This window comes from Leptonychotes weddellii, chromosome 2, assembly GCF_054177405.1.
Source record: "Leptonychotes weddellii isolate Sample4059 chromosome 2, ASM5417740v2, whole genome shotgun sequence".
In the NCBI taxonomy this organism is placed as follows: Eukaryota; Metazoa; Chordata; class Mammalia; order Carnivora; family Phocidae; genus Leptonychotes; species Leptonychotes weddellii.
Genome location: NC_138370.1, coordinates 177009277 through 177022111, shown reverse-complemented (window position 1 = coordinate 177022111; position 12835 = coordinate 177009277). Strand labels below are relative to the sequence as shown.

General features: G+C 45.0%; 2 protein-coding genes and 1 pseudogene across 4 annotated transcripts in view; 1 reads left to right on the top strand and 2 right to left on the bottom strand.

Annotated features, from left to right (window-relative positions):
* FAM193A (family with sequence similarity 193 member A) overlaps positions 1-12835 on the top strand; it is a 163309-nt gene that overhangs the window by 26766 nt on the left and 123708 nt on the right. The gene's annotated exons all lie outside the window — the stretch shown is intronic.
* LOC102747081 (Golgi SNAP receptor complex member 2) lies at positions 10692-11334 on the bottom strand. Its single transcript, XM_081812758.1, is given in 5 exon segments — positions 10692-10794; positions 10797-10945; positions 10947-11072; positions 11074-11230; positions 11233-11334. Coding segments are annotated over 5 exon segments (603 nt in total). The 5' UTR covers positions 11309-11334; the 3' UTR covers positions 10692-10699.
* Positions 11453-12027, bottom strand: LOC102749761 (mitochondrial pyruvate carrier 2 pseudogene; annotated as a pseudogene).

Genomic DNA, 12835 nt, shown 5'->3' with positions numbered 1-12835 from the left:
AAATTAAAATCAGAAGCAACATGAATTTATCAGTTAATTTTGGTTACCAAAGTGTTATTTGGGTACAGGTAGGAGCCCTCTGCCCTCTTGGAAGTATTGAAAAGCCAAATGAAATTAAAAAAAAAAAAAAAAAGAATAAAAGCTTCCTTCCCCCTCTGTTTGAGGGTCCCCAGCCCTCTAACCGCCTCTTTCCCAAGATACGTGAGATGCTCCTGGCCCAAGCCCTCGGTTAGAGAGCTTGCTGTTTGCCACTTGCCGTCCTCTTGGTGCAGGGGAGAAGGAGGGAGCAAAGACAGCGCATCGTCTGTGCAGAGAACCACAGCGTTTGCCCGAGTGAGAGAAGTCACGGTTGATGCCCAGCGACTGGGTCACCGACGGTTTGTGCAGAGGTGTGGTTACTAGGGCCAGACTCACCAAGGGGTGTCGGAGCCTTGGACTTCAAGTTGAAATAGTTAAAAGAATGCAGATTTATTCATTGAGCAAACATTTATTGAAGATTTTTGATGTGTTGGGTACATGCTAGATACTGGGATTGTAACACTGGAAGAACATCCATCAATCTCGTATATTGTTTGGCATGGTCAGGTTGCAAGGAAGTGTGGGGTGGAGTGGTTGCTGCTCCCAGGAGGCTTATGCTGTAGGTGAGTTGGGCAGCAATGAGATAGAAATAGCAGCAGTCCAGAACTATAATAGAAGTCAGGAATTAATTTATATAGTTCTTTTGGCATTAATTTCCAGTGTAAGCAGTTAGTCGCTGAGGAGCTCTGCCACCAGCTGACAGTGATGTGTGAACTTTAGCTGGCCTCCCCACAGCACTTCCCACGTCAGGCGCTGTTGTGCGGCCCATGTGTGCGCGTCTCCCTTCTGTCCTCACGGTGACCCGAAGCACAGGTGCTCTTGTCCCCACTTCATGTTGAGGAAACGGGCAGAGAAAGACCAAGGACTTGTTCAGGGCCAGCTGCACAGCTCGGAGCAAGGGGCCAGGCCAGGCAGCGCCTGCTCTCTTGGTTGTCAGGGCCTGGGGAGGTACCGTAACAGGTGTGGGGCCCCCTAAGACGGTGGTGTGCGGACTCTGACCAGTCTTTGTGCTTTAGACAGTAATTTCCATACAGCATTTTTGAGGATTTAATGTGGTCGCTTAAGTTTTATTGAACTCAAAATTATATTACCTCAGGCTTTTAGTTGACATGAGAACTAAAATATCTCAGAATTGAGAATATTGTGGAGTCCATGTAATAATTGTTCCAGATATTCATTATTTTTGATGTAACTAATGGTTACCATTCTAATGTCAATTTTGTGAAGGCATGAATTTGAAAAGGGGGAATCTTGAAGCTCCTGGTTTTGTCTGGAGGTCACTTGGCTGCTGGCTGCCCACACCCCACCGGCGTTTCACTTGAGCTTTGTTGTGGTTTTCCTGCCCTGTGAACAGTGACCATCTCCTGAGATTAATACAAGAATGTCCAGAAGTGCAGTGCGTACCTAGAGGCAGAACTTATTTTAATCTTAGATGTTTCTTAAAGGTTTGATGAGGTCATTTAACTGTTTTAGTGATTTGTTACAGTAGGTCTTCTTGAAGGTCCTTATGTGTCCTGGAGAACATCAGGAGTCTGTTGTAGAAAATAAACTGACTCGAGAACATCCATAGATAGTGGAACAGTGGTAGGAATTAGTTTAAAACCATGGCTTTGGGGAAGGTGTGGGGGGTTTGAGGTAGATGAGAGAGTGAGAATCTTAGTAGGACTCCATGAATGCTAATTGTTATCATGTGCTTTTCATGATTCTAAGATGTTTCTGGTGTTAGAACATTTAATTTTTAACCCTGTGAAGTATGCACATTGTTAGTGCTCAGGAATACTCTGTTTCTTAAAGGATAATCATCTGTTAAACTCTCTAGAACAGTTCTTTTTTAATCTGTTGTGGTTTTTTTTTAATTTTCAGTATCCACCCACCCCCTTAATTTGCCCTTCTTAAAAAAAAAAAAACAACTTTTTTTAATAGTGGTAAAAATATATATCATAAAATGTGCCATTTTAACCATTTTTAAGCATACAGTTCAGAGAGATGTGCCACATTTTAACTACTTTTTTGTTATTATTGTGTTATGTTAATCACCATACATTACATCATTAGTTCTTGATGAGTGTTCCATGATTCATTATTTGCATTTAACTACTTTTTATTGTTGAACAGTGCCCTTTACTAAGTCATTAACTTTTCATATTTATTAATAATTTGTTCCTGTTTTGGGGAGGGCAGTTTTCTGAATTAATTTCTAATTGTGAGCTGAATTTTTTTTTTTTTCTCACTTCAAAATACTACTAGTTGTTAAAGCTATGAGCTTAACTTTAAGTACAACTTTGGCCAGACACACAAATCCTCCATTTACAAAAAGTTTTTTGATACATGGTGTTCTCAGTTTTGTTGTTTTTCTGGATCTGTTTACTCAGCACACATTCAGTTAGCGCATATTATGTGTTAGTTACTAAGGTGTAAGTACTGGGACTTTATTTTATTTTATTATTTTTTAAAGATTTTATTTATTTATTTGAAAGAGAGAGAGAAAGCGAGAGAGGGAACACAAGCAGGGGGAGTGGGAGAGGGAGAAGCAGACTTCCCGCCGAGCAGGGAGCCTGATGCGGGGCTCGATCCCAGGACCCTGGGATCATGACCTGAGCCGAAGGCAGACGCTTAACAACTGAGCCACCCTGGCGCCCCCCTATTTGTTGTTTTTAAGTGAATATGGCCTGTATAACTTTTGTCTTTTGTAATATAGGTTTTTGTTTGTTTTTTGGTAGCTTATTTGATCGGTTTTCCAAGTGTTTCATGGAGCTTAACACTAGAAGTATTCAGCGGAGTTTTAAATCTTGACATAAATCCAACAAATAAGCCTTCTTTAAATTTGTCATTTTTGTTTTTCTCTACTTGGTTTGTTACAGATTGATAGGTGCCCTGTTTGATGGTTGGTAATCTCCGTTAATTTTTACTGGAGACTTCACTGGCTTTTGCATTATATATTTAACATTTTTTTTTTTTTTTTAAGATTTTATTTATTTGTTTGACAGAGAGAGAGAGAGACACAACGAGAGAGGGAACACAAGCAGGGGGAGTGGGAGAGGGAGAAGCAGGCTTCCCGCGGAGCAGGGAGCCCGATGCAGGACTCGATCCCAGGACCCTGAGATCATGACCTGAGCCGAAGGCAGACGCTTAATGACTGAGCCACCCAGGCGCCCCGCAACATGTTTATTTTTATATTGAGTTATGACCTTCCTATCTTTATTAAAAGTATACCTCCTATTAGCAGAGTAACCTTGTTACTTATAATGTTTTTCTTTTCTTTTTAGTATTTTATTTTTAAGTGATCTCTACACCCAGTGTGGAGCTCAAACTCACAGCCCCGAGATCAAGAATTGCGTGCTCCACTGACCACACCAGCCAGGCACCCCACTTATGTTTCTCTGATTTTAAATTGCTACCCATGCATTCATTTTATTTGCATTTGCCTGTTTTATTTTGCCCATTTAAAAAATGCTGTCAGTTTAATGATAATAAATGGCGGCCATTTTGACTTAATGATTACTGTGTCTTACATTCTATTAAGCACTTTACTTGTCATCTCATTTGATTCTATGGCAACCTTCTGAGTGGATTTTTTTATTTTTTATTTTTTTAAAGATTTTATTTACTTATTTGACAGAGAGAGACACAGAGAGGGAACACAAGCAAGGGGAGTGGGAGAGGGAGAAGCAGGCTCCCCACTGAGCAGGGAGCCCAATGCGGGGCTCAATCCCAGGACCCTGGGATCATGACCTGAGCTGAAGGCAGACGCTTAACGACTGAGCCACCCAGGCGCCCCTCCTGGGTGGATTTTTTTAATCCTCCATTTACAAATAAGGAAACTGAGGCTTGCAGTGTTAATGACTTGCTTAAAGGTGAACAGTGAGTAGTTTTCAACCACACTTGTACAGTATTTTAAGTATATATTTTCTAAGCAGCCATAGGGTTCAGTATTGCATTAAAAAATAAACTTGGAACACTTGGGTGGCTCAGTTGGTTGGGCATCCACCTCTTGGTTTTGGCTCAGGTTGTGATCTTGTGGGTGGTGGGCTCGAGCCCCACATCTGACTCTGTGCTTGGTGGGGCATCTGCTCAGAGATTCTCTCTCTCTCTCCCTTCCCCCCTCTCTTTCTCATTCTCCAATAATTAATCTTTAAAAACAATAAAAAAGTAAAAAAAATAAACAAACAACTTAGGGGCACCTGGGTGGCTCTGTTGCTTAAGCACCCAATTCTTGATCTCGGCTAAGGTCTTGATCTCAGGGTCGTGAGTTCAAGTCCCACATTGGGCTCCATGCTGGGTGTGGAACTTACTTAAAAAAAAAAAGAAAACTTAATATTTTTTAATACTTTATGAGGTATCTCTATTTCTCAGAAGAAGAAAAATGAGTTCTGGGCACCTGACCGGCTCAGTCAGTGGAGCATGCGACTCTTGCCCCACACTGGGGGTATGAATTTTTTAAATAAGTAAATCTTGGGGCGCCTGGGTGGCTCAGTCGTTAAGCGTCTGCCTTCGGCTCAGGTCATGATCCCAGGGTCCTGGGATCGAGCCCCACACTGGGCTCCCTGTTGCGCGGGAAGCCTGTTTCTCCCTCTCCCTCTGCTCCCCCTGCTTGTGTTCCCTCTCTCGCTGTGTCTCTCTCTGTCAAATAAATAAATAAAATCTTAAAAAAAAAAAATAAGTAAAATCTTTAAAAAAAACAAAAGGAAAAAATGAGTTCTGCAAATATGAGTGACTTCTCAAGGTTGCACAGCTTATTAGGAGGTAGAGTTGGGATTTGAACCCAGGTATCCTGGCTCCAGTCTCTCTATACCACACACTGCTGCCTTTCTGCAGTTTCTCTTCTTAACCACTGCTACTGTTCTATTTGCGTTAGCCTGCCCTTGACAGTAAATGGCGCTGAGAGGTGAAGGTATTCCAATATATTCTTATTTGTTTGTTTATTAAAATAATTTTTTTAAAGTAATTTCTGTGCCCGGTCGGGGCTCCAACTCATGACCCTGAGATCAAGTCACATGCTCCACCAACTGAGCCAGCCGGGCACTATTTATTCCAAGTATATTTTATTTAGAAGCATGTGTATGTATGAAAACAAAGTCATAGCTGACTCAGTTTTGTTTGGGGTGGGACAATATGGTTTGGGGGTAATGTTTTATTAATTTTTCTTCATGCTGTTTTGCAACATAAATTCAGATAGTTGGGAAGATTTATCAGCATTGATGTTGCTGCTCTTGCAAGATGTGTCAACATTTTAGAAGGAAGCTTAATTCAGAAATACGTATTTTTGTAAAGACATACTTCTGGGATTCCACAACTTGTCTCATGTTCTCTTTACCTTTGACCATCACAGTATCTAGTCAGTGTTTGTTATTGTTGAACATGTTGGTTCAGAGGTACCAGAAGTCCAGATGGCCAGGCTAGCTTCTAGTGTGTACTGAAACTACTGTCACCTGGTTCAGCTCTTGGGTACTAAGACTTCAAACTTATCAGAACCCAAAGTTGTGGGGGTTGGAAGGAAAAAGTTTCTGGATTGGTCCAGAAAGTGTAAATCAGAGATGCTACTTGGATTTGGACCCTTCTTTCCTGGAGAAGCAGCACCATCTATTGGGCATCTGTGCAGAATATATATAGCTATGTCTTGTGGGACAGTTCTCTAACCCCAAAGGTCTCCTGTTTGATGTGGTGAGTCCCCAGTGGGCCATTTCACCATTTTCTGCAGCCAGCTGTTTTGGGTGATGGAGTATGTGACAAGATGAGTGAATCCCATGACCATGGGTCATCACCTCACTGTTATCCTAAAACAAACTCCTTGGTCAGTATTGTGTCCTAACAGTGAAAAGTTGGTCAGCAAGTTCATAGGTGGTGACACTGGAGAACAGGGTATATCAGTCTGGGTCCAATCAGGAGACAAGCCATATAGTAATTTAAACAAGGGAAATTTAATATATTAAGAAATTAGTGAGCTTTGACAGAGTAGCTATAAACTAGAAAGAGAACGCTAAAGTATACTCCAGGGCTGAGGGATAGTACCCCAGAGGAAGGATACATTTAGAAGGGGGCCATACCCCGAGACTGGGGTTCATATCTTGTTGGAATACAGATGGTTGCCTGGGCCAGAGCTAGTCTGTACTTACTAGGCAAGCAGGATCAGTCTGGGGTGCAGGCCAGCTGAGGCGGATGGGTGGGCATGCAGAGGCAGTCAGGGCCCCCTGTAGGCATGTGTTGGGAGGGCCATGGAAACATTCCTCTAGGGTTCAGGTGAGCCAGCATTGACGGGCAGGTGTGCAGGCGTCTGGGAAGCATCAGCAGAACTGGTTGCTGGAGCAGCAACCTCCTAACCAGGCCTGCACACACCTGTCTGTCACTTGGGCCAGGGCGGCTCCAGGTCCCTGTGTGGGACAAGATTGGGTGGTAATAGGCTCACTAGACAGCCAGCCCTGCAGGAACCCTTCTATGTGCTGAGGCATGGGGCTGAGGAGAGGGTGCAGGAAGCAGTCATTGAGGCTGGGGCACAAGTCCAGAGTCCCTGGGGCTCCTCCCAGATATGTTGTTGTTTCCTGAGTGAGTCCATTGCTGGAGCAAGCACGAAATGCCAAACACCAGAGAAGCTATGTCCTGCAGATACCTAGCATTGGAGAATCCAGGTCATCCTTGGTGGAAGTTCATGTCACTGAGCACGTTCATCACTCCCATCCTTGCTGCCATGTCTCTTTGTTCATGAGCGTATTTGAATAAGTGTTGGGGAAAGAAGCTCAGAGACATACATATGCAGGGCAGCTCATCTCACCCACTGTTTTGAGAGCTGCTTTGGCAGTGGCTGTCATTGCTGAGCACTCACAGAGGATACAGATTTCCTTGCGCTCCATGCCCAACCTCAGGCCCCTCCTCTAGAGCCCTCTGCTTCCAGTCATCCCTTCTTGTTCTTTCCAGGTTCCTGGGCCAGCCAGCCAGACACCAGCTTCTATCAGTACACTGGTGTAGATCTGCATCTCTGGCCATTTCTCCTCCCTGGCCAAGCGTACAGGCAAGCACCCTTCTCAGACTTGTGCTCACTGGTTGGATTTTCCCTCCCGCTGAGCCTTCAGGACCCTGTCTGAGTACAGTGTCAGCTCTAACCATCCACCACTGGCCGGTGCCAACATTCTCATTCAGAACCATCTATAAAGAGACTCTGCATTTTCTTCCTTTGTTATTGGTCCTAGGTGTCGTTTTTGAAGTGGCAGTGCGGGCACTTGGTTGTACAACGTGTGTGTGATTTCAGGGTCGTCTTGCACACATTCTCCCGGTGGACAGCTCAGGTAGCTCCCGGTCAGGCAGCCGGCCTCTCCGGTCTGCTGCCATCACTTGAAAACCACTGGAGAGTTTTCTGCTTGCTCATTCCATGGACACTGCCTGTCCTAGGAGTGACATTTAGAAGAAGGAATGTGCTTGGGACAAAGTCTGTGGTCAGTTTCTTGGGAGAGAGAGAGAGGAGTGCGTGTGGTCGGGAACTGCTGTGCCAACAGGAGGCCGGTCCTAACTGCCCAGACTGAGAGAGAGTGGGCGTGGGGGGAGTCAGCTTTTAAAGAGGAGATGCCTGAGCTGCACTGGAAGAGGAGAGGCACTTTCCAGGTGGCTAACGGGCAGATCTTTTGTGGTCTTGTGAGTACAGATGCAGGATTCACACTGCCTGGATTTGAATCCTAGCTCTGTGATGTCACGTGGGCTTCCGTGATGGGTCTGTTCCTTAGGTGCCATAGCTTTTTTTTTTTTTTTTAAAGATTTTATTTATTCATTTGAGAGAGAATGAGATAGAGAGAGCATGAGAGGGGGGAGGGTCAGAGGGAGAAGCAGACTCCCTGCCGAGCAGGGAGCCCGATGCGGGACTCAATCCTGGGACTCCAGGATCATGACCTGAGCCGAAGGCAGTCACTTAACCAACTGAGCCACCCAGGCGCCCAGGTGCCATAGCTTTTTAAAGATTTTTTTTTTTTTTTAATTTATTTGAGACAAAGAGAACGAGAGAGAGAGAGCACATGAGAGGGGGGAGGGACAGAGGGAGAAGCAGGTTCCTTGCTGAGCAGGGAGCCCGATGCGGGACTCGATCCCAGGACCCCGGGATCATGACCCGAGCCAAAGGCAGTCGCTTAACCAACTGAGCCACCCAGGCGCCCCTGCCATAGCTTTTTAAATAAGACAGGAGTGCCTGCCTTTGGGGTCATCCTAAGAGTTATCAGAGGAAATACGTGCATGGCATTTATTGCGCATAATGCCTGGCACTTGGTTCTTAGCTTTGTAGTTTGACGTGAGTCGTTTCCTGTCCTCGGGGCTTCTGTAGTAACGTGCACATCTTTTTATATTGATACTTTTTCTTTCATGATGTTGAAACAGTCCACTCCCATGCCATTTTCTCAAGAGCCAGAACATGTACGTGGTCTTTGGATCCATCTCCAGCACCTGGTGGGTCTTCCATAGATACTGACTGAACCGTAGAGAAGTAGGAATGTAGGAAAAATGGAATATTTTCTAATTGTAAGGCGTGTTTCTATCAACTTATTTCCTTTTTTTATTTTATTTATTTATTTTTATTTATTTATTTTTATTTGAGAGAGAGAATGAGAGAGAGAGAGAGCATGAGAGGGGGGAGGGTCAGAGGGAGAAGCAGACTCCCTGCCAAGCAGGGAGCCCGATGCGGGACTCGATCCTGGGACTCCAGGGTCATGACCTGAGCCGAAGGCAGTCGCTTAACCAACTGAGCCACCCAGGCGCCCTATTTCCTTTTTTTAATAAAAGATTTTATTTGACAGAGCACAAGCAGGGGGAGGGGCAGGCAGAGGCAGAGGGAGAAGCAGGCTCCCTGCTGAGCAGGGAGCCCGACATGGGGTTCAATCCCAGGACCTGAGCCGAAGGCAGCTGCTTAACCAGCTGAGCCACCCAGGTACCCCTATCAATTTATTTCTGATAGTATGTTTTATTTGCATTTAGCGTTTCTTTGCACTCACCACAGACCATCAGGTGAGAACAGACACCTTTAACGGGACGATTACTTGGCAGTTTCTTTTGCACCGCTGCAGTTGATCTTCAGCGGATCTGGCCCCGAGTTTCCAAGCATGGATCTGAGTAGGTGCTCGGTCCTGGGAACCCCACAACCCCTTTACTATAAGAAGCATCTAGAAGAGCCAGCTTCTCCGAGGGGAGGCTTCCAGAGCTTTCAGTTCATGATCACTTAGTCTCTTCTCATTTGATTTTAGTTAACAACTCTAAAAACACAGAGCAGGTACTTTAAAAAAAATAAAATGTGTCTTAACCTGAAAAACAGAGTTGAGTAATTTAAAAATCATCTCTTGAGATAATAAGAATATAATGCATTGGAATGCGTTTTGAGCTATCTGGTCCAGTGATTTTTTTTTTTTTTTAAGATTTTTATTTATTTATTCATGAGAGACAGAGAGAGAGAGAGAGACAGAGGCAGAGGGAGAAGCAGGCTCCCAAGGAGCAGGGAGCCCGATGCGGGACTCGATCCCAGGATCCTGGGATCATGACCTGAGCCGAAGGCAGACGCCCAACCGTCTGAGCCACCCAGGCGCCCGTTCCAGTGATTTCTTAAAAATTCAGTCTTTGAGCCTTTAGTCAGCTGACATTCATTTGCCTAGAGCAGTGACCTCTCCCTCAAGGAGCCGCCATATATGATTCCGTGTGCAAACATGGGTTATTCGTTATGAACATAGTGCGAGCCAGCGCTGGATGGCTGCTACGTGTGTGCCAGCCTGGGGCTGGAAGCACTTACTGCCTCCTCAGGGCAGGCCGATGAGGCAGGTGTTCTAGGGCGAGAGAGCTGAGGTGAGGGGAGGATGACTAATGGCCATGTTAGTGCTCCAGGGAGTGAGGCTGGGCAGTCTGGCCCAGAGCGGGCATCCTTAATTACTTCAGTAATTTGTTTTGTCTTTAATTTTTCATTCTTTACTTGTAAAAATAAACTTTATTGAGGTATAATTTACACACAGTAGGATGCACCCGTTTTAAACATACAGTTCTAGGAGGATTGACATCTGCCACCCCAGTTAAGACTTAGGAAATGTCCATCACCCCACACAGTTCCCGCGTCCTCCTTTGCCAGTCCCTCCTCTCTCCTCTGGCCCCAGGCAGCCATTGATGGTTATTGATAGGATTTGGTTAAAATCTACCATCTGGTTAGCTGTTTTCTGTTCATCATTTATTTCTTGTTTTCTTTTCCCTCTTTTTCTGCCTTTTCTGGGTTTAGTTTAGCATGTATTATGATTCCATTTTATCTCTTCTGTTGACTTATTATTCATATGTCTTAAAATATTTTTATATTTGTTGCCTTTGGGTTTATAGTGTACATTTTTTAAAAATTTCTGTTTATTTATTTAGAGAGAGAGAAAAGGAACTTCTTTCATTTCCTAAGCACCATGCTTCTTGGTGGCCCTAGCTTCCCCACCGAGGTGTCACAGCAAACAGCAGATTTGAAACTCCCACCGGGTTACGGATCACAGTTACTTCCGAGGGGTCTTCACAGTTAAGATGGGCATACATTTCAGAAGGCAGCCTCTGGGCTCCCCTCTCTCTCACACACACACACACACACACACTCACACAGACTCTCACACAGGGGAACGTTGTTCAGCTGGTGGGCTTGGCTGGCTCACGTCAGGTACTGTACCACAAGGAACATGACCACACAGGTGAGCAGCATCCCTCCAATCATAAAGTACTTGTCCTGGAAAGCCCGCTTCTCACCTCATGCTGTAACAAGCTCAGCATGTTGGCAGTATCAAGGATCTTCTTCTGAGCCCCCTTCAAGGTCAGTCTCTGGGCCCTCAGTCCTTCCAGAATACTGCGCCCTACTCCAATGAGGTCATCTATGCCATGGTGAATTTTCTGGAGGGAAAATGCCGCGAGTCATCCATTAGGATGGCGCTGAGTCCTTAGTGGTGGAAGTGTGATACCGAAGCCCCTCTTGCCATCTCTCCTGCTCTCTTATGTATCACTGATGCTGGAAGTTTCCAAGCATTCTACAGGTGCTGGACATGATACTTTCAGTGGTCAACATGAAGTTTGGCATTCTGTCTTTTGTTAGAGGGCTCCTTGCTGGACAAAATCTCCAGACATTCTAGATGGCTGAATATCTGGTCTGTGTTTGCTTGGATTTTGTTTTCTACTAAGTGCAGAGACTATTTGCCATCTCACGCCCTCCCTTGTGAGACTAGGTCTTACGGACCTGCTTGTGCGTTTGCTGGTACAGCGGCTCCATGTCGCCAGCCCTGCCGGGGCCAGCCCTGGCTTTGCAGTATATATTTTATTTGTTCGTTATTACAAATCTGCTTTATTTTTCTGTTGAATCAAGTATTAGCCCCCAGTTTAGAGTTTGATTTTTTTTTTTTAATGCCTTCCGAGCAGTAGCACAGTGAATATCACCTTGTCAATAGCCAAATAATAAATGAGATTACTCCCAGTGGTTATGTCCACATCTAGATTGTTCCAGTGGTCAGGAACTCTTACTTGTTTGCTTTAGCTTTTAGTTCTTGGTCATATCTCCAAATATAAAAGAACTGAAAAACTCCTGCTGCCCCCACAAAGAAATTAACAGCAAACAGACTCCAGCTTTTTGGAACAATTAACAAGTGAGTCTCCCGACCACATAAACCCTGTAGCCGTCAACATAGCAGATTGAGTTGTGCTGAGTTTCTCTGCAGGTCTGGCCATGTCAGCCAATCCAGCACACACCACCCCCATTTCATAATTGGAGCTCAGAAAAAGACTGGGACCTGCCAGGTGGTTGTACAACGGCCTCAATTTCTCCGCCAGCAAGAGCTTCACTTTATCAAGGATCCGGTGGTAGGCGGCCCGAAGGGCCCAGGTGCCAGCAGCTGACACCTCTGTGGAAGAGTGGTCGTGGAGGCCGAGTGGGATAGTGGCTGCCTGCTCCCCTCTGCGTGACAACGAAGGGCACTCGTCACTTTCTCTTGCCATAGTGCCTCACGTCTTCCTCTCCCCTCACGTTGTACACTTTAAATTCATCCACAGTTTACCTTCAGGTGATACTGTACTGCTCCACAGTACGGAACAGCACACTGTGTTATTGTGCTGCACAGATACTGCCTTTTTTTTTTTTTTTTGTACAAATTGAAGGTTTGTGGCAACCTGCGTTGAGCAGGGTTTTTTATTGGTGCAGTTTTTCCAACAGCATTTACTCCCTTTGTGTCTCTGTGTCACAGTTGGGTAATTCTCAGTATTTCAGACATTTTCATTATTATTATATTTGTTACGGTGATGTGTGATCATTGATCTTTGATGTTACTATTATAATTGTTTTGGGGTGCCACAAACTGTGCCCATTAGGACGGTGAGCTTTTTTTTTTAAGACGGTGAACTTAATTTATAAATGTTGTGTATGTTCTGACTGCTCTGTGGACTGTGAGTCCACCCCCCCACCCCTTTGGGCCTCCCTGTCCCCTGAGACACAACAATATGGACATTAGGCCAATTAATAACCCTGTAATGGCCTCTAAGTGCTCAAGTGAAAGAAAGAGCCACACATATCTCACTTGAAATCAAAAGCTAGAAATGGTTAAGCTTGGCGAGGAAGGGATGTCTAAAGCCAAGATAGGCCGAAAGGTAGGCCTCTTGTGCCAAAAGTCCACATTGCAAATGCCAAGGAAAGGTTCTCGAAGGAAGTTAAGAGCGCTACTCCAGCGAACACATGAGTGATAAGAAAGCACAACGGCCTCGTTGCTGATGGGGAGAAAATTTTGGTGGTCTGGATAGGAGATCAAAGCAG